Source organism: Nycticebus coucang, chromosome 12 (assembly GCF_027406575.1).
Source record: "Nycticebus coucang isolate mNycCou1 chromosome 12, mNycCou1.pri, whole genome shotgun sequence".
In the NCBI taxonomy this organism is placed as follows: Eukaryota; Metazoa; Chordata; class Mammalia; order Primates; family Lorisidae; genus Nycticebus; species Nycticebus coucang.
This window is the reverse complement of record NC_069791.1, coordinates 90,885,678-90,910,783: the sequence shown is the minus strand read 5'-3', so window position 1 is coordinate 90,910,783 and position 25,106 is coordinate 90,885,678. Positions and strand designations below refer to the sequence as shown.

General features: G+C 42.8%; 1 protein-coding gene across 1 annotated transcript in view; it reads right to left on the bottom strand.

Moving 5' to 3' along the window:
* DNAH3 (dynein axonemal heavy chain 3) overlaps positions 1-25,106 on the bottom strand; it is a 221,999-nt gene that overhangs the window by 22,505 nt on the left and 174,388 nt on the right. The window contains exons 49-52 of the mRNA XM_053556151.1: positions 22,975-23,191; positions 19,993-20,175; positions 13,943-14,141; positions 7,212-9,353 (exon numbers count right to left, since the gene is read on the bottom strand). Coding sequence (XP_053412126.1) covers positions 7,212-9,353; positions 13,943-14,141; positions 19,993-20,175; positions 22,975-23,191 — 2,741 coding nt within the window. The remainder of the gene's footprint in view (positions 1-7,211; positions 9,354-13,942; positions 14,142-19,992; positions 20,176-22,974; positions 23,192-25,106) is intronic.

Genomic DNA, 25,106 nt, shown 5'->3' with positions numbered 1-25,106 from the left:
AGAAGACGACTAGGGCAGGCATGGTGGCTCACGCCTATAATCCTAGCACACTTGGGAGGCCAACACAAGTGGATTGCCCAAGCTCACAGGTTCGAGACCAGCCTGGGCCAGAGCGAGACCCCCATCTCCAAAAATAGCTGGGCGTTGTGGTGGGTGCCTGTAGTCCCAGCTACTTGGGAGGCTGAGACAAGAGAATCTCTTGAGCCCAAGAGTTTGAGGTTGCTGTGAGCTAAGACACCATAGCACTCTACCAAGGGCGACAAAGTAAGACTCTGTCTCAAGGAAAAGAAAAAGAAAGAAGATGACCATAGTAACAACTACAACACAAAAGGAGGAGTTATATTAAAATTTTGGTCGGTAAGGCACTGGCCCCATATACCGAGGGTGGCGGGTTCAAACCCGGCCCAGGCCAAACTGCAACCGAAAAATAGCCGGGCGTTGTGGCGGGCACCTGTAGTCCCAGCTACTTGGGAGGCTGAGGCAAGAGAATCGCTTAAGCCCAGGAGTTGGAGGTTGCTGTGAGCTGTGTGAGGCCATGGCACTCTACCGAGGGCCATAAAGTGAGACTCTGTCTCTACAAAAAAAAAAATAAATAAAAAAAAAATTTTGGATTAAGAAACTCATTGGCTTATGTTAATTACAAAATAAACATCTCTCTGTGCAAGCTTTAGACACATGGTAAGATCTTCATAGTCAACTTCCCTTTTGCTCTAAACACATAAACGTTATATATATGTATGTATATATAATATATATATATTTTTTTCTTTTTTTTGAGGCAGAGTCTCACTATGTCACCCTCGGTAGAGTGCTATGGTGTCACAGCTCACAGCAACCTCGAACTCTTGGGCTTAAGCAATTACAAGTCCCAAGTAGCTGGGACTATAGGCGCTTGCCACAAAGCCTGGCTATTTTTTGTTGTAGTTGTCATTGTTGTTTTACCTGGCCCAGGTTGGGTTCAAACCCACCAGCCTCAGCACATGTGGCCGGCACCGTAACCACTGTGTTACAGGCACTGAGCCAACATTCTATATTTTAAAAAAATACCCACACTGAAAGAAAAAAATCAGGGTTTGAAAGAAAGAAATTCCAGGTGCCAAATATGAAGAGTAAAACTGAAAAACAGAAGGGTGAGTGTAACCAAACACTAGAAACTGAGTTTTTATAAATGTATTTTAATAGGAAATATACTCATTTGTACAGTGAAATAAGTCTCTTTCACTTACCTCAGAGGCAGCCAGGGTTAGCAGATTTGTGAATCCTTCCAGAGATACTTTATGAATTTATTTTTTATTTTTATTTAATTTTGTTTTTGAGACAGAGTCTCACTTTGTCATCCTCAGTAGCGTGCCATGGTGTCATTGCTCACAGCAACCTTAAACTCTCAGGCTTGAGCAATGCTCTTGCCTCAGCATCCAGAGTAGTAGCTGGGACTACAAGCATAGGCCACAACACCTGGCTAGCTTTTTTTTTTTTTTAGAGACAGTGTCTCCCTCTTGCTCAGGCTGATATCAAACTCCTAAGGTCAAGCAATACATCCACCTCAGCCTCCCAGAGTGCTAGGATTATAGGCATGAGCCATCAAACTTGTTCTATTTCATGCATTTAAATAAATGCATATGAAGACTGTCTGGAAACTATCCACACTTATATGTCTCTATTTTTCATAGTATATGGCTGAATACTTTTCGGACAGCCTTCATGTATACACTGGTAAACTTATATAAACTTTTTTTATTAACTTTTTTAATGTAGAGAATATTTATTTATTTTTCAGATTAATATCTGAGTTCAAATGATTAGTTTACATTGTTTGCATTTGTTAGGTTAAAGTCCAAGTTGTAGTTGAACCCTTCACCCAGGATATGTGCCATATACACTTACATGTAGAATACTGCATTTTTTTTTCACTTAACAATGTATCTTACAGATCTTTCCCACATCGTACATATATAAAGATCTTATTCTTCTGTAGCTATATGGTATTTCACCATTGGAAGATACTATATTTTATTTAACCTATCTAGCATTTGGAGTTGTAATGTCCATGGGAGACATAGCTTTGCACTCAAGAAGTGGGGAGCTGGAACTGAAACACTTGTATAGAGTTAAGATTCTCAAAAGGCTGTACCTTCATAATAAGAAGGCCAGAGATCTGGCTTCTGAATCAAGGAAGCAACATGGAAAATTGTCACTGACCTGGCACCTGGATGAAAGAAACAGACAACTCCCCAGTAAGAAATCAAAACACTAAGCTTACGCCACCTGCAGATGAGGGGTGTGAATTCACAGTACCCTTTGGACATCAATGTTTGCATATGCAAAGTTGTTCTGTTGGACATTCCTAAAACCAAAAGTATATGAGACTCACAAAATAATACAAACTTGCTTATTGTGACCTCAGAATAAAGAATACAAACTATGTAAGGAATTACAACACCATAAGGGACAATAAGAATTAATACCCCAAGATCTGAATTCTGTTATGGTCTGCATTGTGTCCCCCTACAATTCATATGTTAAAGTCCTAATCCCAGCTGGGTGTGGTGGCTCATGCCGGTAATTCTAGCACTCTGGGAGGTTGAGGTGGGTGGATTGCTTGAGCTCACAAGTTTGAGACCAGCCTGAGCAAGAGTGAGACCCCATCTCTAAAAATAGCTGGGCATTGTGGTGGGGACCTGTAGTCCCAGCTACTTGGGAGGCTGAGGCAAGAGCATCACTTGAGCCCAAGAGTCTGACATTGCTAAGAGCTATGACACCATGGCACTCTACCCGGTGTGAAAAGATGAGACTCTGTCTATAAAATAAAATAAAATAAAATAAAATCCTAACTCCCAGTACCTCAGAAAGTCATAGTAGAGTAGAGATAGGGTCTTTTAGAGAGGTAATTAGGTTAGAAAAGTTAAAATGGGGTCATTAGGGTGGGCTGTAATCCAATATGACTGGTATCCTTAGAAGAAGAGATTTGGACACAAACACGGAAGAAAGATCATATGAAGATACAGGGAGAAAATGACCATCAGTAAGCCAAGGAGAGGGGCTGCAGAAGAAACCATCCCTGTTGACACACTGATTTCAAATTTCTGGCCTTGAGAATTATAAGGAAATAAACTTCTGTTATTTTAAGCCACTCAGTCTGTGATACTTTGTTATGGTAGCCCTATCAAAAGAATATAGTCTTTGAAAAAGATACCTTTAAAAAAACACATCCAGACATCAGCAAAGAAAGAATGTAAAACATAATAAAATTCAGAATTCTGTTAAAATATATATGGATTTGGAATGAAATAAATAAAACTTCTAGAAATGGAGAGCATAGTCATTGAAGATAAAAACTCAAAGCACTGATTAAAAGAAAAGATTAGATACAGTAGATATAGCCAAGTAGAGAATCAGTAGATAGCAAGGTCTGCAATCAATGATCCATCCAGTAGTAATGAGCACGTCTAGCATCCAGATTGTGATCTCCAAATATCAGTGTCTAACGTAAGACCTGAGGTTCCTTTGAGAAATGTTTGTTTCCCGCTCTGGGGCAAAAAATGTACAAAATGAGACTGGAATGTACAGTTTTTCTAGAAGGCAAAGAAACTGAAAAATACCTAATGGGGTTGTGTGATAAGGACATAGGCATAAAGGTGCTCCCATAGGCCACTGATCAAATAAATTGATCAGTGCATCAAAAAAAATAATGATGGCTCGAGGCCTGTAGCTCAGTGGCTAGGGCGCCAGCTATATACACCTGAGCTGGTGGGTTCTAATCCAGCCCGGGACTGCCAAACAACAATGACAACTACAACCAAAAAATAGCTGGGCATTATGGCAAGCACCTGTAGTCCCAGCTACTTGGGAGGCTGAGGCAAGAGAATTGCTTAAGCCCAACAGTTGGAGGTTGCTGTGAGCTGTAACGCCACGGCATTCTGCCAAGGGCGACATAGTGAGACTGTGTCTCAAAAAAAAAAAAAAAAAAATGATGGCAATGAAGCAAAACCACTATATTTGAAGTATCCAATGTATTAAAATTTATGCATTCACAATACTACCAAAAAAAAAAAAAAACCCAGTAAAACTCATTGGTTCACTTTAGAGGTTACTATAGCACTGATTCAATATTCTGAATGCTGGTTAAAAATAAAGAGAAAGAATCAGCAGGCCTGGGCTGAGTTCAAACCCATCAGCTTTGGTGTACAGTAGCCAGCATCCTAATCACTGAGCTACAGGTGCCCAGACAAAGGTATCTTTTTCAAAGACTATATTATTTTAATAGGGCTGCCATAACAAAGTACCACAGACTGGGTGGCTTAGAAAAACAGAAATTTATTTTCTTATAATTCGCAAGCCTAGAAATTTGAAATCAATGTGTCGACAGGGATGGTTTCTTCTGTGTCCTCCCTCCTTGGCTTCCTGATGGTCCTTCTCCCTGTATCGTCATATGATCATTCCTGTGTCTGTGTCTGAATCTCTTCTTCTCCTAAGGACACCAGTCCTATTGGATTATGGCCTATCCTAAAGAGCCCATTTTAACTTTTTTAACCTAATTACTTTTCTAAAGACCCTGTACATTCTGAGGTCCTGGGCATTAGGACTTTAACATATGAATTGTAGGGGGACACAATTCAGCCCATAACAGAATCCAATCCTTGGGGTATTCTGATTGTTTTGTAGGCTGACTATCCCTTATGGTGGTGTACTTCTTTACATAGTTTGTATTCTTTATTGTGAGATCACAGTAAGCAAGTTTGTGTTATTTTGTGAGAGTCTCCTATACTTTTGGTTTTAGGAATGTTCAACAGAACAACTTTGCATATGCAAACAATGAAGCCGGAGGGGGCTATGAATTCATACCTCTCATCTGCAGGTGGCATAAACTTGTTTTGATTTCTCACTGGGGAGTTGTTTGTTTCTTTCATCCAGATTCCAGGTCAGTGACAATTTTCCATGTCGCTTCCTTGAGTCATGAGCCAGATCTCTGGCCTTTTTTTTTTTTTGAGACAGAGTCTCACTTGGTTGCCCTTGGTAGAGTGCCATGGTATCTTAGCTCACAGCAACCTCAAACTCTTGGGCTCAAGTGATTCTCTTGCCTCAGCCTCTCAGGTAGCTGGGACTACAGGTACCTAGCACAGAGCCTGGCTATTTTCTTTTATTAAAAATGCAGTCTTGCCATGATTGCAAGAGGGACTTTGCCTAACAATTGCAATCAGTGTAACCTGGCTTATTGTACCCTCAATGAATTCCCAACAATAAAAAAAAAAAAAATGCAGTCTTGCTCTTGCTCAGGTTGGTCTTGAACTCGTCAGCTCAGACGATCCACCTGCCTTAGCTTCTTAAGTGCTGGGATAATAGGCCACTGCTCCCAGCTAGCCTTCTTAATATGAAGGTACAGCCTTTTGAGAGTCCTAATTCTATACAAGTGTCTCAGTTCCAGCTCCCCACTTCTTGAGTGCAAAGCTATGGACATTACAACTCCAACCTCTAGATAGGTTAAATAAAGTATAGTATCTTCCAATGGTGAAATGCCATGTAGCTACAAAAGAATAAGATCTTTATATATGTATGAAGTGGGAAAGATCTGTAAGATACATTTTTTTTTTTTTTTTTTTTTTTTTGTAGAGACAGAGTCTCACTGTACCGCCCTCGGGTAGAGTGCCGTGGCGTCACACAGCTCACAGCAACCTCCAGCTCCTGGGCTTACGCGATTCTCTTGCCTCAGCCTCCCGAGCAGCTGGGACTACAGGCGCCCGCCACAACGCCCGGCTATTTTTTTTTGTTGCAGTTTGGCCGGGGCTGGGTTTGAACCCGCCACCCTCGGCATATGGGGCCGGCGCCCTACTCACTGAGCCACAGGCGCCGCCCTGTAAGATACATTTTTAAGGGAAAAAAGAAATGCAGGATTCTGCAGGTAAGTGTATATGGTACATCTCCTGGGTGAAAGGTTCAACTACAACTTGGACTTTAAACCTTAACAAATGCAAACAATGTAACCTAATCATTTGTACTCAGATATTAATCTGAAAAATAAATAAATATTCTCTACATTAAAAAGTTAATTAAAAATTTCATATAAATTTAACAGTGTATACACGAAGGCTGTCTGGAAAGTATTCAGCCATGTACTATGAAAAATAGAGACATCCCAGCTGCTCGGGAGGCTGAGGCAAGAGAATCACGTAAGCCCAAGAGTTAGAGGTTGCTGTGAGCCGTGTGACGCCACGGCACTCTACCCGAGGGCGGTACAGTGAGACTCTGTCTCTACAAAAAAAAAAAAAAGAAAAGAAAAATAGAGACATATAAGTGTGGATAGTTTCCAGACAGTCTTCATATGCATTTATTTAAATGCATGAAATAGACTAGGTTTGATGGCTCATGCCTGTAATCCTAGCACTTGTAGGAGGCTGCCCTGTTTACTGTAGGATATCAAGTTGCATCCTTGGCCTCTATCTTCTAGATGCCAGTAGACCTCCCAGCTGAGACAATAAAAATGTCTCTAAATGTTGCCAAATGTCCCCAGAAGGGACGAAATCACCCCTGGTTGAACCATGAGTCTGTATTTCTTTGCCTTGTTTGATTTTTTTTTTTAAACTACATGCAGTATTAATTAATTAATTAACTTATTTACTTAACTAATTTAGAGACGAGGTCTTGCTTTGTTGCTCAGGGTAGAATGCAGTGGCTATTCACAGGTGCGATCACTGTGCAGTACAGCCTCAAACTCCTGGGCTCAAAGCCATCCTCCCATCCAATTTCTAGAGTAGCTGAGAGTACAAGTGTGTACCACCACCTTTGGCTTCTAATTATTTATGAAAATTAAAAATTAAAGAAGCAATATTTAGAGAAAATGGTTCAAGGTAAGGTATAAACTAGCAGGCTGAACCTAGGCCCTGAGCTTGACCTCTTAAGGCTTAAAAAAAAAAAAAAACTCAAAGAGTTCTCAAAATTTAAGCCCGGTTAAGTTCTGCATTTCTAATTTCTCTTGAAAATTCAGATAATCTGGTGATTCTGGGCTCACATTCCCAGATGGCTCAATTAGTGATGCTGAGTAGCAGTTGCCTCCTTTAGGCAGGAAAAGAAGTCTTCAGTTGCTTCACCATATCCTGTTACCCATTTGGCTTTTAAAGCCATCTGAGTTTGAGATTCCTGCTATAAGGGACATGCTATTGCTATCCATCCACACGGTCCGGGCTTTTTATGTTCCTCATATGACTTTCTATCCTTACCTGCCATTGGATCTGCGCCTGGAGACAACACGAAAATTAATGGTGCACAACAACTGGAATCATTGTAGGATCCTTGGAGATCAAATGTAGGGGCTTCGATGTATACTTTTCCCATGTAGTCAGCAATGAAGTCCCGAATAGCCGGGACTAATTTGTCAGGTCGCAGACATCTGAGGACCACCAGCCTCTCCAGTCCTTGAAGGAACTTCCAAGGTCCAGGGAATGGCTCTTCATGGGGCCAGGCTGAGTCATAGATGAACTTCCATTCACTTACATTTTGTTGCAAATGTACCATCAGGCCTTTCAGGATTGGTAATGCAGATGCACGAACAAATTCTGACCAGGCCTTGTCAGATAGCCATTCAGGAGCTGGGTTAAGGAAGGGGTTATCCAGTGCAACACCTCCAGTTAGAAGAAAGTACCAAACTTCCTCATTAATTTGATTTTTTTCTTTCATGATGCCAATGGTCAGGAGGAGAGAGAAGAGAAGCTTGTCCTTCTCAAATAGAGAATGGCACACGTTGTTGTAGATGCTCAGGGTAAAATGCTCTATAATATACTCAATACGCCGATCCAGCTCTTCACTCTTGGTGCTATTGGCCAGGGAAAGCACATAGAGGTTGATGAACCATGTCAAGGAGTACTGATACATTGGTTCAATGTTGGCCAGGTCAGAGATACAGAAGAAGATGGTAGCAGAGTGAACAGCTACTGGCTTATAGCCCATCCGCGTCTCATCAATCTGTGTTTCTGTCATGGAAGCTATTTTTTGTTTCTCAGAGATTTCTTCAGATAGCAATTTAGAGGAGGACAAAATTTTGATGGCAGTTTCATTCTCCAGGATGTTTCCCTCAGATGTGGAGAGGACTTCCAAGATCTTATCTTCAATTTCCTTTAGCTGCTGCTTGTTCTTGGCACTTTCCACAATCAACTTGTTCTTTACCTCTTCTAGTTCTGGCTTCTCCTTGGCAGCCACGATGCCAAGAAGTTGATCTTGGAGACCCAGAGGGGTGATCATGAAGTTGAGGAGACAGACTTTCACAGCTACTTCTGGCAGATAATGTGGGTTCCTCAAACGGGTTGTGATGTATAGTTTAAAATCCCTAGAGTATTCAATAATATTTTCACCCAGCCTCATATACTCAACCCCTTGCTGCTTGAATGTTGCCTTGAGCAAGATGGGTTCAATGAAAGCATCCAGCTCTTCTCCAACGTTTTCAAGTAAGACAGGGGTGCCAAACTGCAGAGCATTTTCCAATGTCCTCACATAGTTACTATCAGAGAACTTGATGACAGAAAGTTTATTTGCTTTCTCCATATTCTTAATCCATTTATTGGCCTGCCCCTGAGGGTCAATCATTAAGGCCCAGCGCCTGGAATTGGACACAATGATGCCATTGTCAATGGAGAAGGAGTCAATGGGAAGCCCAGCAATCTGCCAGGCACGGATTTTTACAGGATCCCCTAATGTGTTGCTGAGACTGAAGTCATTGGATCCGGGGATGACCCTGTTTTTACATTGGGCCAACCACTGGCTTTGGCACTGGGCCCGATAGTCAACCGTAAAGGCACCCAGGTAAGCCACAGTCCCTGAGGACAGTAATACGTCACCTGTCAGATTAGTGTAGCGGATCCCCAGCTGCCGGGCAGCTTCTGTCCATCTGTCCTTCTCTCCCCCAAGACCACTGATTAGCTTCTCTGCCCTGATGAGCTTTTGGGAGCAGATTTCAATATTTTCTTCCAAGGTCTTTTTCTTCATGTTCATCTCCTCAAAGTCGTCATTTAGGGCCTGAAGCCGGTCTTCCACCAGCTTCAGCTCTGCTCGTTTCCGGTTGAGGTTCTGCATCTGTATGTCCAACTTGCCCTCTGCTTCCTTTAGTCGCTCACGTTTGGGAGCCACCACCTTGGCCACGCGATCATACACCTCCATGGCCCTCACCCATTTGCACAGGCCCTCACAAGCAGATGACACATTTTTAATGACAGCTGGCTGGAAGTCTGGGTGATCAATAAACCTTTCCCGAATCCGCTTCATGACCAATGGGGGGATGTTGTCTTTGTCATATGTCTTAAGACTCTCCAAGAATTTCAGATCTCCAAGGATCTTTCTTGATACCCCCCAGTAGTCTTCTATCATCTTACCTATTTGGTAAAAAGGCAGAGATTATAGGCTGTATTAAGACATTCTGGCTGAGACTTAAAATTCTGCAGTGTCTACTGCTCATATTTGAGAAATCCAAGCTCCTCACCATGGTCTAGAAGGCCTGGCTGACCTCACCCATCTCATATCTTCCTTGCCCAGACCTTTCTTCAATTCCTCCACAATCTCGAGTTCTTCATACCAGAAGTCCTTTGCCTATGTGTAAATGGCATCAAGCTGTATCCTGACCAGACTTAAGGCCTCATTTTAAAAACCATCTCCAGGGAAAAGGACACCCTATTCAATAAATAGTGCTGGGACAATTGGATAGCCTTAAACAGAAGAATGAAACTGGATCCCTACCTCTTATCATATATAAAAATTAACTCAGGATGAATTAAAAACTCAAATATAAGACCTGAAATCCTAAAAATTCTAGAAGAAAATCTAGGAAAAACTCTTCTGGAAATTGGTGTAGGTAAATAATTTATGACTAAGACCCCAAAAGCAAATGCAACAAGAACAAAAATAAATGCATGAGACTTAAACTAAAAAGCTTCTGCACTATGAAGGAAATAATTGACAGGGTAAATTGCCACCTACAGAGTGGGAGAAAATATCCATAATCTATGCATCTGACAAAGGACAAGGAACTCAGACAACTCAGCAAGACAAAAAGCAAGTAACTCCATTAAAAATGCTATAATTGGGAAAATGAGGTGAAAGCTATGCTGATTAGTATGATGTAAGCACTCCAATTTGTACAAATAATCAACACACTGAAGTTGGCATAAATGTATTTATGATCTATGTACAAAAGACTTAATAAAAAAGTGGGCAAATTACATAAATAGGCATTTTTCAAAAGAAGATATAGAAATCACCAACAGGCATATGAAAAATGTTCAACATCTGGCTTGGTGCTTGTAGCTCAGCGGCTGGGGCACCAGCCACATACACTGGAGCTGATGGGTTTAAACCTAGCCTGGGCCTGCCAAACAACATTGACAATTACAACAACAACAACAACAACACAAACAACAACAAAAATAGGCGGGCTTTGTGGCAGGTGCCTGTGAGAGGCTGAGGCAAGAGAATCACTTACACCCAAGAGTTTGAGGTTGCTGTGAGCTGTGATGCCATAGCACTCTACCGAGGGTGACATAATAAGACTCTGTCTCAAAAAAGAAAAATGTTCAACATCATGAATTATCAGAGAAATGCAAATTAAAACCACTATGTTACTTCAGTCAGAAAGGACATTATTAAAAAGTAACAATAGGGCGGTACCTGTGGCTCAAAGGAGTAGGGCGCTGGCCCCATATGCCGGAGGTGGCGGGTTCAAACCCAGCCCCGGCCAAAAAACTGCAAAAAAAAAAAAAAGTAACAATAGATGTTGGTGTGGATGTGGTAAAAGGGACCAATTATATACAGTTGGTGGGAATGTAAATTAGTACCTCTATGGAAAACAGTATGGAGATTCCTTAAAGAACTAAAAAAAGATCTGTTATTCAATTCAGCAATCCGCTACTGGACATTTACCCCAAAGAAAAGAAGTCATTATGCCAAAAAGACATCTGCACTCAGGTATTTTTTACAACACAATTCACAATTGCAAAGATATGAAATCAACCTAATTGTCCATCAATTGATCAGATCAGAGGATAAAGAAAGGCTTTTGCAGTGACGTGGATGGCACTGGAGGCCATTATTCTAAGTGAAGTATCTCAAGAATGGAAAATCAAATACCACATGTTCTTATTTATGCCCAGGAACTAAGCTTTTGGTGTGCATTGTCATGCAGAGTGAAATAATAGACATTGGAGGCTCAAAAGGGGTGAGGGTTGGAGAAGGGTGAGGGATGAAAAATTACTCATTGGGTGCAATGTACACTACGGGTGATGGGTATGCTAAAAGCCTAGACTTCACCACTATGTGATACATATATGTAACAAAACTCCATTTGTACACCCTAAATCTATTGAAACAATTAAAAAATCACCTCCATAGAGAGGTTTCCTTAAACTTTCTCTATAAGGCATGGTCCCTCTGTCCCTCCCCCAGAATTTTCTTTCATCTTGCTTGCCAGAAGGTCCATTCCCTTTATAGCATTTATTGCAATCTGCAAGTTTTCATTTACATTTGATTGCTTACCTCTCTTTCAAAGCTGTAAGCTCCTGTTTACTAGAATGTGGCATATTGTCTGAGACTCAGTTATCAATAAATATGGATTATCCCCTCCAGTGATGTCAAGAAGGCAACAGGAGGCCCAGCCTATGGGAATGTGTTTTGAATATTCTTTCCCAAGTCTGGGACGTAGGCTGGATGGCACTCAATCAGTCCTCCTTCTGATAAATGTGATCAAGTGAGGCTGTGGTCTTGTGAGAAAGAGTAAGGTGAGGGGGCAGCTTGCAGACTTACAACTGGACAGAAGGCTACCCATGGGATGCCCAGAAACAAAGCCAAGCCGTCACTCTGCTTAGCAGCCATCATACTGTCTAAAAACTAATCAAGTAAGTTCTGATCTCTATCCTGGAACAGTGCTCCCTTTGTTGACATGTTGGAATAAATTTGAGAGCCTTTTTGGCTCATGGTACTTCGAAAGTTCAGGCTCATCAAACAAGAGTTACTCTGAGACATCATATTATGTACAACAGGCCAAATGTGGCCTATTTCTAATTGCAAGTGCAGCAACCAGCCAAATATTTTCCATGAAGGTTTTTGTTTGCATAACCTTAAATTCAGGTACCCCAACACTAATTTAATTGCTCTTCTGCCTGATTTCAATATACCCTATGGGTTGGGTGAATAATATACACAATTTGCTATAATTTTAACTTAATGGTAAGTCCTGTGCTAATCTTCAGTGATTCAAAAGGAGACTTGACTTTCATGATCTGGCTGTGCTTTGTGTGTCTCAGCAACTTTCAACACTGGCTGTACCTTAAAGCACCCCCAACTGCAGGAGCTTTAAAAAAAATCTTAGTGCTCAGGCTACATCACAGACCAATGGAATAAGACTTTCTAGGAGTGGAGCATGGGCTTTAGCAATCTTCAAGTTCTCCAGGTGACTCCAGGGTGCAGAAGTCCTGGCTAACTCATCCTCACTCAGACCAACTTATCATATCCCAGCTGCTTCCCTAAAGCATCCTTATTTATTTATTTATTTATTTAATTTTATTTTTATTTATTTATTTCTTTTTAGAGAGAGCGTCTCACTTTATTGCCCTTGGTAGAGTGCTGTGGTGTCACAGCTCACAGCAACCTCCAACTCCTGGGCTTAGGCAATTCTTTTGCCTCAGCCTCCCAAATAGCTGGGACTATAGGCACCTGCCACAACGCCCGGCTATTTTTTTGTTGCAGTTTGGCTGGGGCCAGGTTTGAACCCACCACCCTTGGTATATGGGGCCGGCGCCCTACCCACTGAGCCACAGGTGCCACCCTAAAGGATCCTCTTGTAAAGTCCACTCTCTGCTCAGTATCACCTCTGCATACTAAGCAATGGGAAGCAGGAACCAGAGGGTTTCAAAAAAGAAATTGGAGATTTCTAACATTTCAGAAGGAATGAAGGAATAGCAGTTCGGGTTCCAAGGACAGAAAGACTCAAAAGGCAGGAAATTGAACTGGAGGTGGTTTTTAAAATCCTTGTTTGGTTCTAAGGCAGGAGTCTTAATATATATGTTTCTACTCCTAATTGTAAGAGAATGAATACTCAACTATTAATGTTTCTAAGCTCAATGGTATTTTTTTTGAGATAGAGTCTCACTATGTCACCCTTGGTAGAGTGCCATGGCATCACAGCTCACAGCAACCTCAAACTCTTGGGCTTAACCAATTGTCTTGTCTCAGCCTCCCAAGTAGCTGGGACTACAGGCACCTGCCACAATACCTGGCTTTTGTTGTTGTTGTTGCAGTTGTCAATGCTGTTTAGCTGGCCCAGGCCGGGTTCGAACCTGTCTGACCTGGTGCATGTGGCTGGCACTATAACCACTGTGCAACGGGCGCTGAGCCTAGGCTCGATGGTAGTAAGAGCTTTCCTTCCCCCTCTTCTATTCCATTCTCCCCATTTCTAAGTCTCTGCATCCTCTCTCTCTCTCTTTCTCTGCCTCTGTCTTTCTCCTAATTTCTTTCCCTCCTGGTCTCACTCTCCCTATTTGTTTTCTTTTTATGTGCACGTGTGTGCGTGTGTCTAGCTGTCTCAGTCTCTTTCTTTCTCTGGCTCTCTTTGTTTCTACTCCTCTCTCCCTAACTCTCTCTTCTCATCAACACATGACTGTGGGTGTGTTTGTTCCACATCAGGCCTTTTGTGTACATGATCTTTGTTTTTGTAACAATTTGCAGGCTGGGGCCTTGACTAGGCTCAGCTCCCTCACAGATACCTACATTTTCCCAACTGATTGAGAGGACAGAGGTTGGTGAAGAAGTGTAAGAGAGAGCTCTGGGTGCATATGAACATGCTGGAGCCTTTCTTAACTCCTCCAACCTCAATGATTCTGCCTTGAAAGCCTCGGGTGGGTGCTGGCACCCTACTGCCAGGGGACAGGGGCCTGTGCAGGCATCAGGGTAGAATGCGGGGGTGGGTTGTGGTTACCGGAGCCACTGGGGTCAGGCTTCCTCTCTGGTCTCAGGCCTTTCATGACACAGATGCTCTCCATGACCAGCTTCACAGGGCCTGGTGGGTTCTGCATCGACTTCACCAGTGAAATGTCGGTTGGGTTCAGTGTGTCCAGTGCAGCGAGCGCAGCCTCGAGTGCCGGCATCGCTTCGGCCAGGTCCCCCTCACACTCAACCTGCAGGCAGCACAGGAACAAAGGGGTTAAGTGCCAGTGCCCATTGCAACCAGGGCTGAGGCAGAGCTCCCCTCCTGGAGGAAGCAGAGGAGGCAGCAGGAGGCCTGTCCTGCCCAGGTGCCTTTCAAGGATCAGGTGGGGTTACAGGAGCCACCGTTGGCCAGCAGCAGGGATGCAGCATGGACTTTTGGGTTATGGTTTGGATGCCCTGAACAGTTGAGCATTTGCATTGCTTGTGACTTTAAAAAATGAAGCTTTTGGTTTTAACAGGTTCCAGAGAGATATCTGAAACAAGTGAGTTCACACCTGTTGGTGAGAGTTGAGAGATGGAGCAAAGAATGAGGGTTCAGAGTTGAGTAACGGAGGGAGGGGGAGGGCAAGTTTAGGTAAGAAACAAGGCATGAGGGGTGGCAGAAGGCTAGGGATGGGGCAAGGGTCCAGAATGTATTGCACACTCTCAGAGATGGGGTTGGGGTACAGTGAGGGATGGGGGGAAGCTTGGGGACAGGGTAGATTTAAGGCAAGAGAAGGATGGGTAATGGGGACTGAGATTAGAGCTGGATAAAGTCACAGCTGGGGGGAGCGCTGGGAAAATGGGATAGTATGTATTTTGGCCAAAATGAGTGCAATGGAATATTATTCAGCCATAAAAAAGAAGAAGTACTCCTACCTGCTAAACATAGATGAACCTTGAAAACATGCGAAGAGAAAGAACCCAGACACAAAAGGCCACTCGTTCTGATTCCATGTAAATGAAATATGCAGAATGGGGCATCCACAGAGGAAGAAAGTGGGTTAGTGGTTGCCAGGGGTTGGCATCTATGGGGAATGATGCTAGTGAGTATGATGAAAATGTTCTAGAACTAGATAGTGGTGATGGTTGCACAACTTTATGAATATACTAAAAACCACTGCATTGCACAATTTAAAAGTGTTAAGTTTAAAGGCATATGAACTATATCTCAGTTTATTAAAAAAAGAAAACTTAATATTACAGGATTTTATTTTATTTTAATATTCTTCTTCTTTTTTCTTTTTTTTTTTGTAGAGACAGTCTCACTTTATTGCCCTTGGTAGAGTGCCGTGGCATCACACAGCTCATAGCAACCTCCAACTCCTGGGCTTAGGTAATTCTCTTGCCTCAGCCTCCCAAGTAGCTGGGACTAAAGGCTCCTGCCACAACACCTGGCTATTTTTTTGTTGCAGTTTGGCTGGGGCCACCACTCTCAGTATATGGGGCCAGCGACCTACCCACTGAGCCACAGGCACCACCCAATATTATAGTATTTTAAAACTGGAAGGGCCTTTATAGATTAGTTAGTAATCCATTTACTAAATCTCTCTCTCTCTCTCTCTCTCACACACACACACACACACACACACACACACACACACACACACACACACACACACACACACACAGAGTTCCAAGAGTAAACTGCATTAGCCAAGGTCATACATCTGGTTAGTCACAGAGCCAGGTTTCTGGCTCCCCACTCAGTGAATTCTTTGTTAGCCCCATGGGTCCAAGGAGTGATCACACATCCATGATTGAAGTAAACCTGGCTCAGCACCTGTAGTACAGTGGTTATAGTGCCAGCCACATACACTGAGTTGGCGGGTGCGAATGCAGTCTGGGCCAGCTAAAACAATGACAACTGTAACAAAAAATAGCCAGGCCTTGTGGCAGGCACCTGTAGTCCCAGGGACTTGGGAGGCTGAGGCAAGAGAATTGTTTAAGCCCAAGAGTTTGAGGTTGCTGTGAGCTGTGACACCATAGCACTCTACCCAGGGCGACACAGTGAGACTCAAGTCTCAAACAAAACAAAACAAAACAATACAAAACAATCATCACAGACACCCAAGGCTTTGTAGTTCTTTGCAAGTTACTTTCTTCCAGGCAGTCTTAGAGCAAGCTAAATGGTTTCTCAAGTAACTAAAAAAGGCCTGTCATAATAATAAAAGGCCTGTATTCTGTAATGGTGATGCACCACCCTGCTTATGCATCAGAGTCACTGAGCAGCATTGGTACCTCTTCATGATCAAGCTCCACGCCCAGAGATTCTGATTCATTCAGTCTGGGTGGGGTCTGGGCATCTGCATTTTTTAAATGCCACCTACGTGACTCTGACACAGAGATCTATTGAGAAACTTCAGGTGACCTGATCAAAATGGGTAAGGCGCCAACCCCATATACCGAGGGTGGTGGGTTCATAACCCAGCCCTGGCCAAATTGCAACAACAAAAAAATAGCCTGGCGTTGTGGCGAGTGCCTGTAATCCCAGCTACTCGGGAGGCTGAGGCAAGAGAATCGCCTAAGCCCGAGGATTTGGAGGTTGCTGTGAGCTGTGATAGACCCCACGGCACTCTACCGAGGGTTAATAAGTGAAACTGTGTCTCAGAAAAAAAAACAAACACTAAAAACAAAGGGCAAGAAGGAATAGACTTCACTGCCTCATGAGGGAATGACTGATGTGTGATGCATCTGGTCAAAATGATCATTAAGGTGATTATATGACTTTTTTTTTTTTTTTGCAGTTTTTGGCCGGGGCTGGGTTTGAACCCACCACCTCCCCACCTCCGGCATATGGGGCTGGCGCCCTACTCCTTTGAGCCACAGGTGCCGCCCGATTATATGACATTTTAGAAAAATGTTTGTGATAGGGTGTTAAGTGGGGGTGAAAACATGATGGACATTGCAACTGTGCTATGAGTGCCATAATGTAGAACTGTCAGTGTGTATAGACAGGGACTAAAAGGAAACTTCTAATTGAAGTTGCAAATTCAAAAGGTGTTAAAAATTGAGTTCTAAGAAATTCTTTCATATGTGTTGTTATGACACATTAATTATTTTATTTGTTTCACAATAAAATAATAAAAAATGGTCCCTGTGTTTTTAGCCATGCAAAGAGCCACGGGACTGGTTGAGAGGTATGAAGCTCAGAGCACTCTGGATGAAATATAATCAGATCTACAGTAATTTTGGCATTTCATCCTTATTAGGATGAAAAGAAATAATTCATCTATGTAACTAATTTGAGCGCCATTGTATTTGTGAGTCAAGTGTTGGAGACCTGACTTTTTCTCTTTCAGTCTCTTAATCTTCCCAGCATGGATTCCATTTGCACAATTGAGTCCCGCCTGTGCATTAGCATTAGTTGCCCCTACTGGGTAATCTGGTGGTAAGAGGAGATTAGAGAAAATTCTACAATCCTCCTATGGACAAGGACCTCAGCCCTGAAAGGTTCAGGCCTCAGGGGAATTGCAGAGCAGACCCAGGTATCTTCTCCTCTGTCCATAGTTACTTTCTTGCACATCCTGACTCATCTCCAAGATGTCACTCCCAGGATAGGTGATGGGGTGGCAAAGCATTAAACCTCACCCTTTGCACCAAAACCCATGGTAGCAGTTTATTGCCTGGGAGTGGGTGTGGTGGGAAGTCCTGCGTCATCTCCTCAAAAACCTTGTGTCGTTTTCACCTCCTTCCTGCTCCAGGAAGTTGCTATTTTCTCCTGACATTACAGAGCAGGATCCTGGGTATGTGTTCCCCTTCCCTATGGTATCCACCCATGGCAAGAGGCCTTCATCACATAGGCAAGCCCCTGGCATACAGCAAAGAACAACAATTTTGGAGAATAGCTAACATGGAACACTAAACTCTGACACGTGCTATCAACTTAACCTGTTTTTCTTTCAGTACCCCTAATAATTGAGATCTGATGTCCCTGATTCTGGTACTGAACCATGGAAGAGTTGCAAATTCATGTGCCAGAGGGGTCAGGCCCGTGATGTGAGTGTGGGAAGCAGGTTGGTTGGGGCTTTGGTGACTAGGAACACACAGGGGCAGCATCAATTTGATGCCACTAATGAGTGCAGCCCAGACATGCAGGTCCAATGTTGCCAGAATGCCTAATGTTTTTTAAAGAAAAGCTGAAATTTCAAAATTTTTACTTGAAGTCTCCTGATTTTTTGTTTGTTTGTTTGATTTGTTTTGAGACAGACTATTACTTTGTTGTCCTGGGTTGAATGCCATAGTGTCATAGCTCACAGCAACTTCAAACTCTTGGGCTCAAATGATCGTCTTGTCTCAGCCTATCAAGTAGTTGGGACTACAGGAGCCTGCCACAACACCTGGCTAGTTTTTCTATTTTTGGTAGAGATGGGGTCTCAGTCCTGCTCAGGTTGGCCTTGAACTCCTGAGCTCAAGCAATCCACCCGCCTCAGCCTCCTAGAGTGCTAGGATTACAGGTGTGAGCCACCATGCCCTGCCAAATTTCCTGATTTTTAAAAGTTGATAACTATTTCTGATTTTTAAGAAATACTGTGTGTGTCAGTGGCTGCTGGTTTGCAATTTCTGGAATAACAGTTAAAAGTAAGGGCTTGGCGTCAAAGAGCTCTGAGTTTGAACGCCACTTGGTAACAGTGTGACCTTGGACAGATAATTTACATTCAACATCTCTCTAAAAGCCAAGAATGTAAAAATCATTCTTGTACCATGATTTCATAACTGAGGAATGATACTATTTGCCTTGCAGGGCTATGAGGATGACAAAAGGTTATATAAAGCAAAAGGAGAATAATACGGTCTCCACAAGGGAAATAATTTCACTGCTAGTTCCCCAATGCCTAGTGAAGTGCCAGCACATAGTAGGTGTTCAATAAATATTTGTTAAATGGAAGAATGCCAGAGAAACCAGTGTGGTGCTGATAGGCAGTAACTATTACATACATGTATTGTTATCTTGTCATGGAATGGGTTTGGTGCATGGTGATTATTATCTTTTATGGTTTCCATTTGCCTCTTGTCTATGCCACTGGGATTAGGCATGAATAGTTTTTATAATCCAAAGTATGCATGGTGGGACTCTGGGCCCAGGGATCAGATCCCCAGGGAATCTACCACAGGCTAGGTCTCAGGTCTTATTAGAGAAAAGCCCATCTAAAAGACCTGTCCTTTTTGGGAAAATGCCCCATGACCCATTTATGATAGAATATAGAAACAGTCTCCTTCTTGCTTAAGCCCTTGTTTGAAAAATGGTCAAAAGAATTTTCTAACTGCTAAGTGGGGACAGTGGGACAAATATCTTAAACTTAAGTGCTATGAAGTCTGGATTCTGATCCCTCAACTAGCTATGCAACTCTGGAAAGTCATTTTCCCACTAAACTTTGATGCCATCAGATCTCAGATATTGATCCCTAAGTGTCAGGGTAGTTGTGATACTCAAATGGGATTGTATACTCTGTAATTCTTTAAGAAATATATAACATCACATCAACATTAATCAGATTTTCTTCATTAGAAGAATGAAGGTCTGAATGCAGGTTAAGCCCTTCCCAGGACCATTTTTTCATTGTTATAAGAATCACTTTCAAATGGGGTACTCTAGGTTCAACATTCTGTCTTCTGAAAACATTTGTTTCACACCTACAACATGCCAGGCAAAGTTGAACAAAAATGTGATGAAGGTAGAGGAGACAGCATGTGGATATCTAAAGGAAGAGCATTTAGGGCTTAGGAAACAGCCAGTGCGTGCCTTGTAATTATTTAAGGAATAGCCAGGAGGCCTGTGTGGCCCAAGCAGAATAAGGAGGGGAAAGTAGTGAGAGATGAGGTCAGCACATGTTGAGTTTTATAGACCTTGACTCTGAGTGAGATGGAGAATATTTGGAAAACAATAATGCTTCCTGGAGAAAGGCACGTGTCCGAAAGACTTGCTTCATCACTTACTACCTATGTGATGCTGGAAAAGTTGCCTGCCCTCTGATCCTCACTTCTCTCATCTGCAAGATGGGCACAGCTATGCACATTGTGCAGGACTAGATTTTTCCCTTTCCCCTCAGCTCTTTGTACCTTGATTCCATGAGCGATGGCAGCAGCAGCATTGGCTTCTTTTTCATCTGCCTGCACCAGGAGCTTCTTGGCATCAGCTTCTATTGTCTCCTCTTCAATTTTCACCATCATTTTAGCAGTCTCCTCAGAGGTGAGGATGAGTTGAGGTTGAAGGGCAGTCAGTTCTACCTGCATGACTGCCACCTGGCAAGGAAAGAGGGGTGAGAGAAATTCAGGGTCAGCCGTGTCAGGGCTGAAAATGGCAAAGTGGGCAAGAGTGAAAATGATTCTCCAACTTATGCAGAAAAGTTGAAAATACAAACCAATGACATATGCAGAAAATACAAACCAATGATTTTGACATAGTATTTGGTATATATTTGTTGGCTAGTGATCAGTTCTTTGGTCTCTCAATGCTGTGGGTTGTATTTATCAAACACTGTGCTAAGCACTAAACATATAATGGAAGACTGAAAATTTAAAAAAGGCATAGTTTCTATCCTCATCGAGCCTACATTCTAATGCTGGAGGCAGGGAGAAACAGACCAAAAGCCACGTTAAGAATTTTTTTTAAACTTCATTATTTAAGGCTGTGGAGGAAATATACACAGCTGAGATTCCTGGGGCAGAAGGAACTTTCAAGGCTACTTCCTCCAATAGTGCTATGGCCTGAAGGTTTGTGTCCTTACTCCTACCGCATTCACATGTTGAAGCCTAATCCCCAATTTGATCATATTTGGGAGTGGGGCCTTTGAAGGTAATTAGTGTTAGATGAGGTCATGAAGGTGGGGCTATCAGGATGGAATAAATGCCCTCAGCAAAAGAGGAAGAGACATGAGATTTATCTCTTTGCACTATGTGAAGACACAGTGAGAAGGTGGCTGCCTGTAAACCAGGGAGAGAGCCCTCTCCAGAACTGGATCTGCTAGTGCCTTGATCTTGGACTTCTCAGCCTCCATAATTGTGAGAAATAAAAAAAAGGTTTGTTGTTGTAGCTACCCAGTCTAGGATATTTTGCTATGGCAGCCCAAGTTGATTGAGAGCAACAGTCTGATGCCCTATAAAACATTCTTACCAATCGGTCTTCTGGTCTCTGTTTGTACACCTCTAATTATAGGGTGGTCACCACCTCTCAGGGGAGTTCTGCCATTTTTCAGAAAACTAACCCCCCTTTAATCAGATTTCCCCGATGAAAAGCTGAAATTTACCCATATGCAGTTTTTATCCTCTGGTACTGATTCTGCCTTCTAACACAGCTCAGACACAAAGAATTGGATTTCAAGTACTTGGAGAGGGTTTTCATGATATTGTACTCACTCATTGCCCCCTGGAAGTCTGTGTGACATCAGAAGCACAACATCCTTGCCTAGTTAGGGACATGGGCTCTGGAGTCACAGAGATCTGTATTTCCGCTTTAGCCCACTACTTGCCAGGCTATGTGATTATAGGCAAGTCACCTGGCACTTTTACATTTTGGATTCTTTATAACTTAGAGTTGATAATAGTATTTTCCTCATACATGGCTAGGAAGTTAACCGGCATTGTTGCCTTGTTTTTTTTTTTTGTCGAGACACAGTTCTACCCTATGCCCTGAGCAGAGGGCAATGGCGTCGTAGCTCACTGCAACCTCAGACTCGGGCTGTGGGCATCCTGCTGCCTCAGCCTCCGAAGCCGCTGAGATTACAGACGCTCGCCGCGGCGCCCGGCTGGGTTTTTCCATTTTTTTCATGAGTCGGGGTCTCACTCTCGCTCAGACAAGCCTTGAACTCCTGAGCTCAAGCAATCCTCCCGCCTCAGCCTTCCACAGTGCTGGGATTACAGGCGTGAGCCACCGCGCCCGGCAATCGGCATTGTTATTCTCTTTTCTGGTCTAGACTATCCTAGCTCCTCTTGCTGTTCTTCAAACAACGTAGTGTGCTCACCCTTACCTGGACAGGCTCCAGTTTCAACATCTCTCTAAAAGCCAAGGACCCCAAGTTGGACCTAATACCCCTAGAAGTAGGGCTACCTCTGTTCTTTCCTATCCTAGTGTTGCAGTGTTTGTGGGTTTCCTGTACATGGCAATAGGTCAACTTACTGTAAATTAGTCAGTTAGTTCTTTGTTGGAGCTGAAAATCCATCCGTATGGTTCTAAGGGTAGATAGTTTGTTAAGTGGCTCCAAGCACAAATTAATTAATAACCTATATATTTGGGCATTTTACTAAAGGCTGTATCACTTTTGTGTCACCTTATTTAACCTTCATAGCAGCCCTGTGCAGTAAAAACTGTTATCTCCTTCTTATAGAAAAAGAATCTGAGGCCCAAAGAGGTAAAATAACCATGTTCAGACTCTATAGCTATTGTGTAGTAGAGCTGGAATTGGAGATCTGGTCTGACTCCTGCCCAGTTGCCCACAAGGATGAGATAAAGGAGGCACTTGCCTTGAGGACCAAACTTAAGTGGGCACCAAAAAACTCAGTACTCAAGATAACTAGTGCTTTATTGCAAAATGTGAAGAAATAAAAATTAATGCAAAAAATCCACGAGGAACAAAATATCCAAATCTTTTTTTTTAGAGACAGAGTCTCTCTTTGTCACCTTTGGTAGAGAGTGCTATGACATCACAGCTCACAGCAACCTCCAACTCCTGGGTTTAGGTGATTCTCTTGCCTCAGCCTCCCTAGCAGCTGGGACTACAGGTGCCTGCCACAACGCCCAGCTATTTTTTTTGTTGTTGTTGTTGCAGTTTGGCTGGGGCTGGGTTTGAACCCACCACCATCGGTATATGGGGCCAGCGCCCTGCTCACTGAGCCACAGGCACCACCCAAAATATCCAATCTTAAAGAGAAAATCCCACAGGGCTGGCATTAGGGTAGGGCAGGTGAGGTGAGCTCTGCAAGTGCAGGGTCAGATCCTGTCTTTCCTTGGAGTCCTCTTAAATTCTGCACATTGAACAAGTGTCTCACCACCTCCATCTTGTCCTGGGCCTCTCTTCGTCCCTGTTCTATTTTGGCAGTGCTCACCTGTGAAGATGCAAATTCGAGTTTCTGCAAGCCTGTCAGATAACGGTTCCTCATCATATCCACCTCTTGCCTCTTGATGTTCAGGAGAGTCTTGAAGGTTAGAATCAATTCAAGGTAGGAGGTGGGGGTCACATAGTTGTGTCTACGAAGTGTATTATAATAATCAAGTGACAGCTTATTTACACTCTCCTGAAAATATTTGCACATGGAGACGACCCTGCCGAGAACACCAGGCAGTTAGGCAGGACCCAACTTCCTCCAAGAAGATTTGTGACAACTTTGGTTACAGATGTGAGGGTGTGAGAAGACATACACAGTGACTATGACCCACTTGAATCCAAAATTCCCTGAGGACAGATCAACAGATCTGAGATAGAGAAGAATGGGGGGGCGGGGAGGAAGGTGCACATTCTTACTAAAATGATCTTTGGTCAAGTCATTTCTATCTCTGATCCATCTGATGAATCACCAGGGCATAAGCAGGAGTTCCTATCTTTAACTATTGGAGAAACCTCCTCACTTTACAGAACAATATTTTAAAATGTAGGGTGGGGGACACAGTGTCTCACAACTGTAATCCCAGAACCTTGGAATGCTGAGGTGAAAGGATGCCTTGAAGACAGGAGTTCTAGAATCGCCTGAGCAAGAATGAGACCCTATCTCTACTAAAAATAGAAAAATTAGCTGGAGTCCGAGCTACTCAGAAGGCTGAGGCAGAAGACTCACTTGAGCCTAAGAGTTGAGCTATGACAGCACCGCTGCACTCTAGCCTAGCCTAGTGACAAAGCAAGACCCTGCCTCAAAACAAAACAAAAGAAACAAGGGGAAAAAAAGAAAAAAGCATAAAATAATAGGATTACCAACAGAACCAATTATATTGAAATAGACTATTCAAAACATTTTTTATTTTTATTTTTTTTAGAGACAGAGTCTCGTTTTGTCACCTTCAGTAGAGTGTTGTAACGTCACAGTTCACGGCAACCTCTAGCTCTTGGGCTTAGGTGATTCTCTTGCCTTGGCCTCCTGAGGCAAAAGAATTGGTGCCTGCCACAATGCCCGGCTATTTTTTTGTTGCAGTTTGGCCCGGGCTGGGTTCAAACCTACCACTACCCTTCAAAACATTTTTAAAGCCAAATTTGTGCTATAGTGATATACATACTTCTTTATTGATGCATTCAATCAGGGGTCGGCTAACTTTTTCTGGGAAGGGTCAGGTAGTAAATTTTAGCCTTTGTGGGTCATATGATAGCCATCAGAATTACTTTACCATTATAGGGCAAAACAGCCATAGACAATATATAAACCAATGGCATGGCTGCATTCTCATAAAACTTTATTTACAAAAACAGGTTGTGAATTGAACTTAGCCATGGACAACAGTTTTCCAACTCCTGCATTAAATAATAAGACGGGGAGGCAGGTCTAAAAACCATAACTTTAAAGGAAATTATAAGCTGAGTTATCTGTTATGACTGAATGAGTTATGAAAAGAATTGTGATTCCTACTGGTAACAACATCATTGGTCCTGCTAATCCCACTGAGTTTTATTTCCCACATTCATCATTGAAGGACATGCAAAGTACTAGCTGGATATCAGTGGTAAAAGAAGACGTAATTTTCCTCATTTCTTTTTTTTTTTTTTTTTTTTTTTGTAGAGACAGAGTCTCACTTTATGGCCCTCAGTAGAGTGCCGTGGCATCACAGAGCTCACAGCAACCTCCAACTCCTGGGCTTAAGCGATTCTCTTGCCTCAGCCTCCCGAGCAGCTGGGACTACAGGCGCCCGCCACAACGCCCGGCTATTTTTTGGTTGCAGTTCAGCCGGGGCCGGGTTTGAACCTGCCACCCTCGGTATATGGGGCCGGCGCCTTACCGACTGAGCCACAGGCGCCGCCCAATTTTCCTCATTTCTATACCTACCCACTATATTTTATCCACCAGCCTGTGGACTCATTTAAGGGTCTCCCATTATAGAGAATAAACTTTAGACCTGGTTGTTTGTACCCTCACATTAAACTGAAATAAATTTACTTTTCGAGAAAAGAAAAAGAATAAACTTAAAAATTCTCAAAATGGAATTTAAGGCTACAAATACTGGAATCCTATCTACTTCTTCATTTTCATTCATTCAT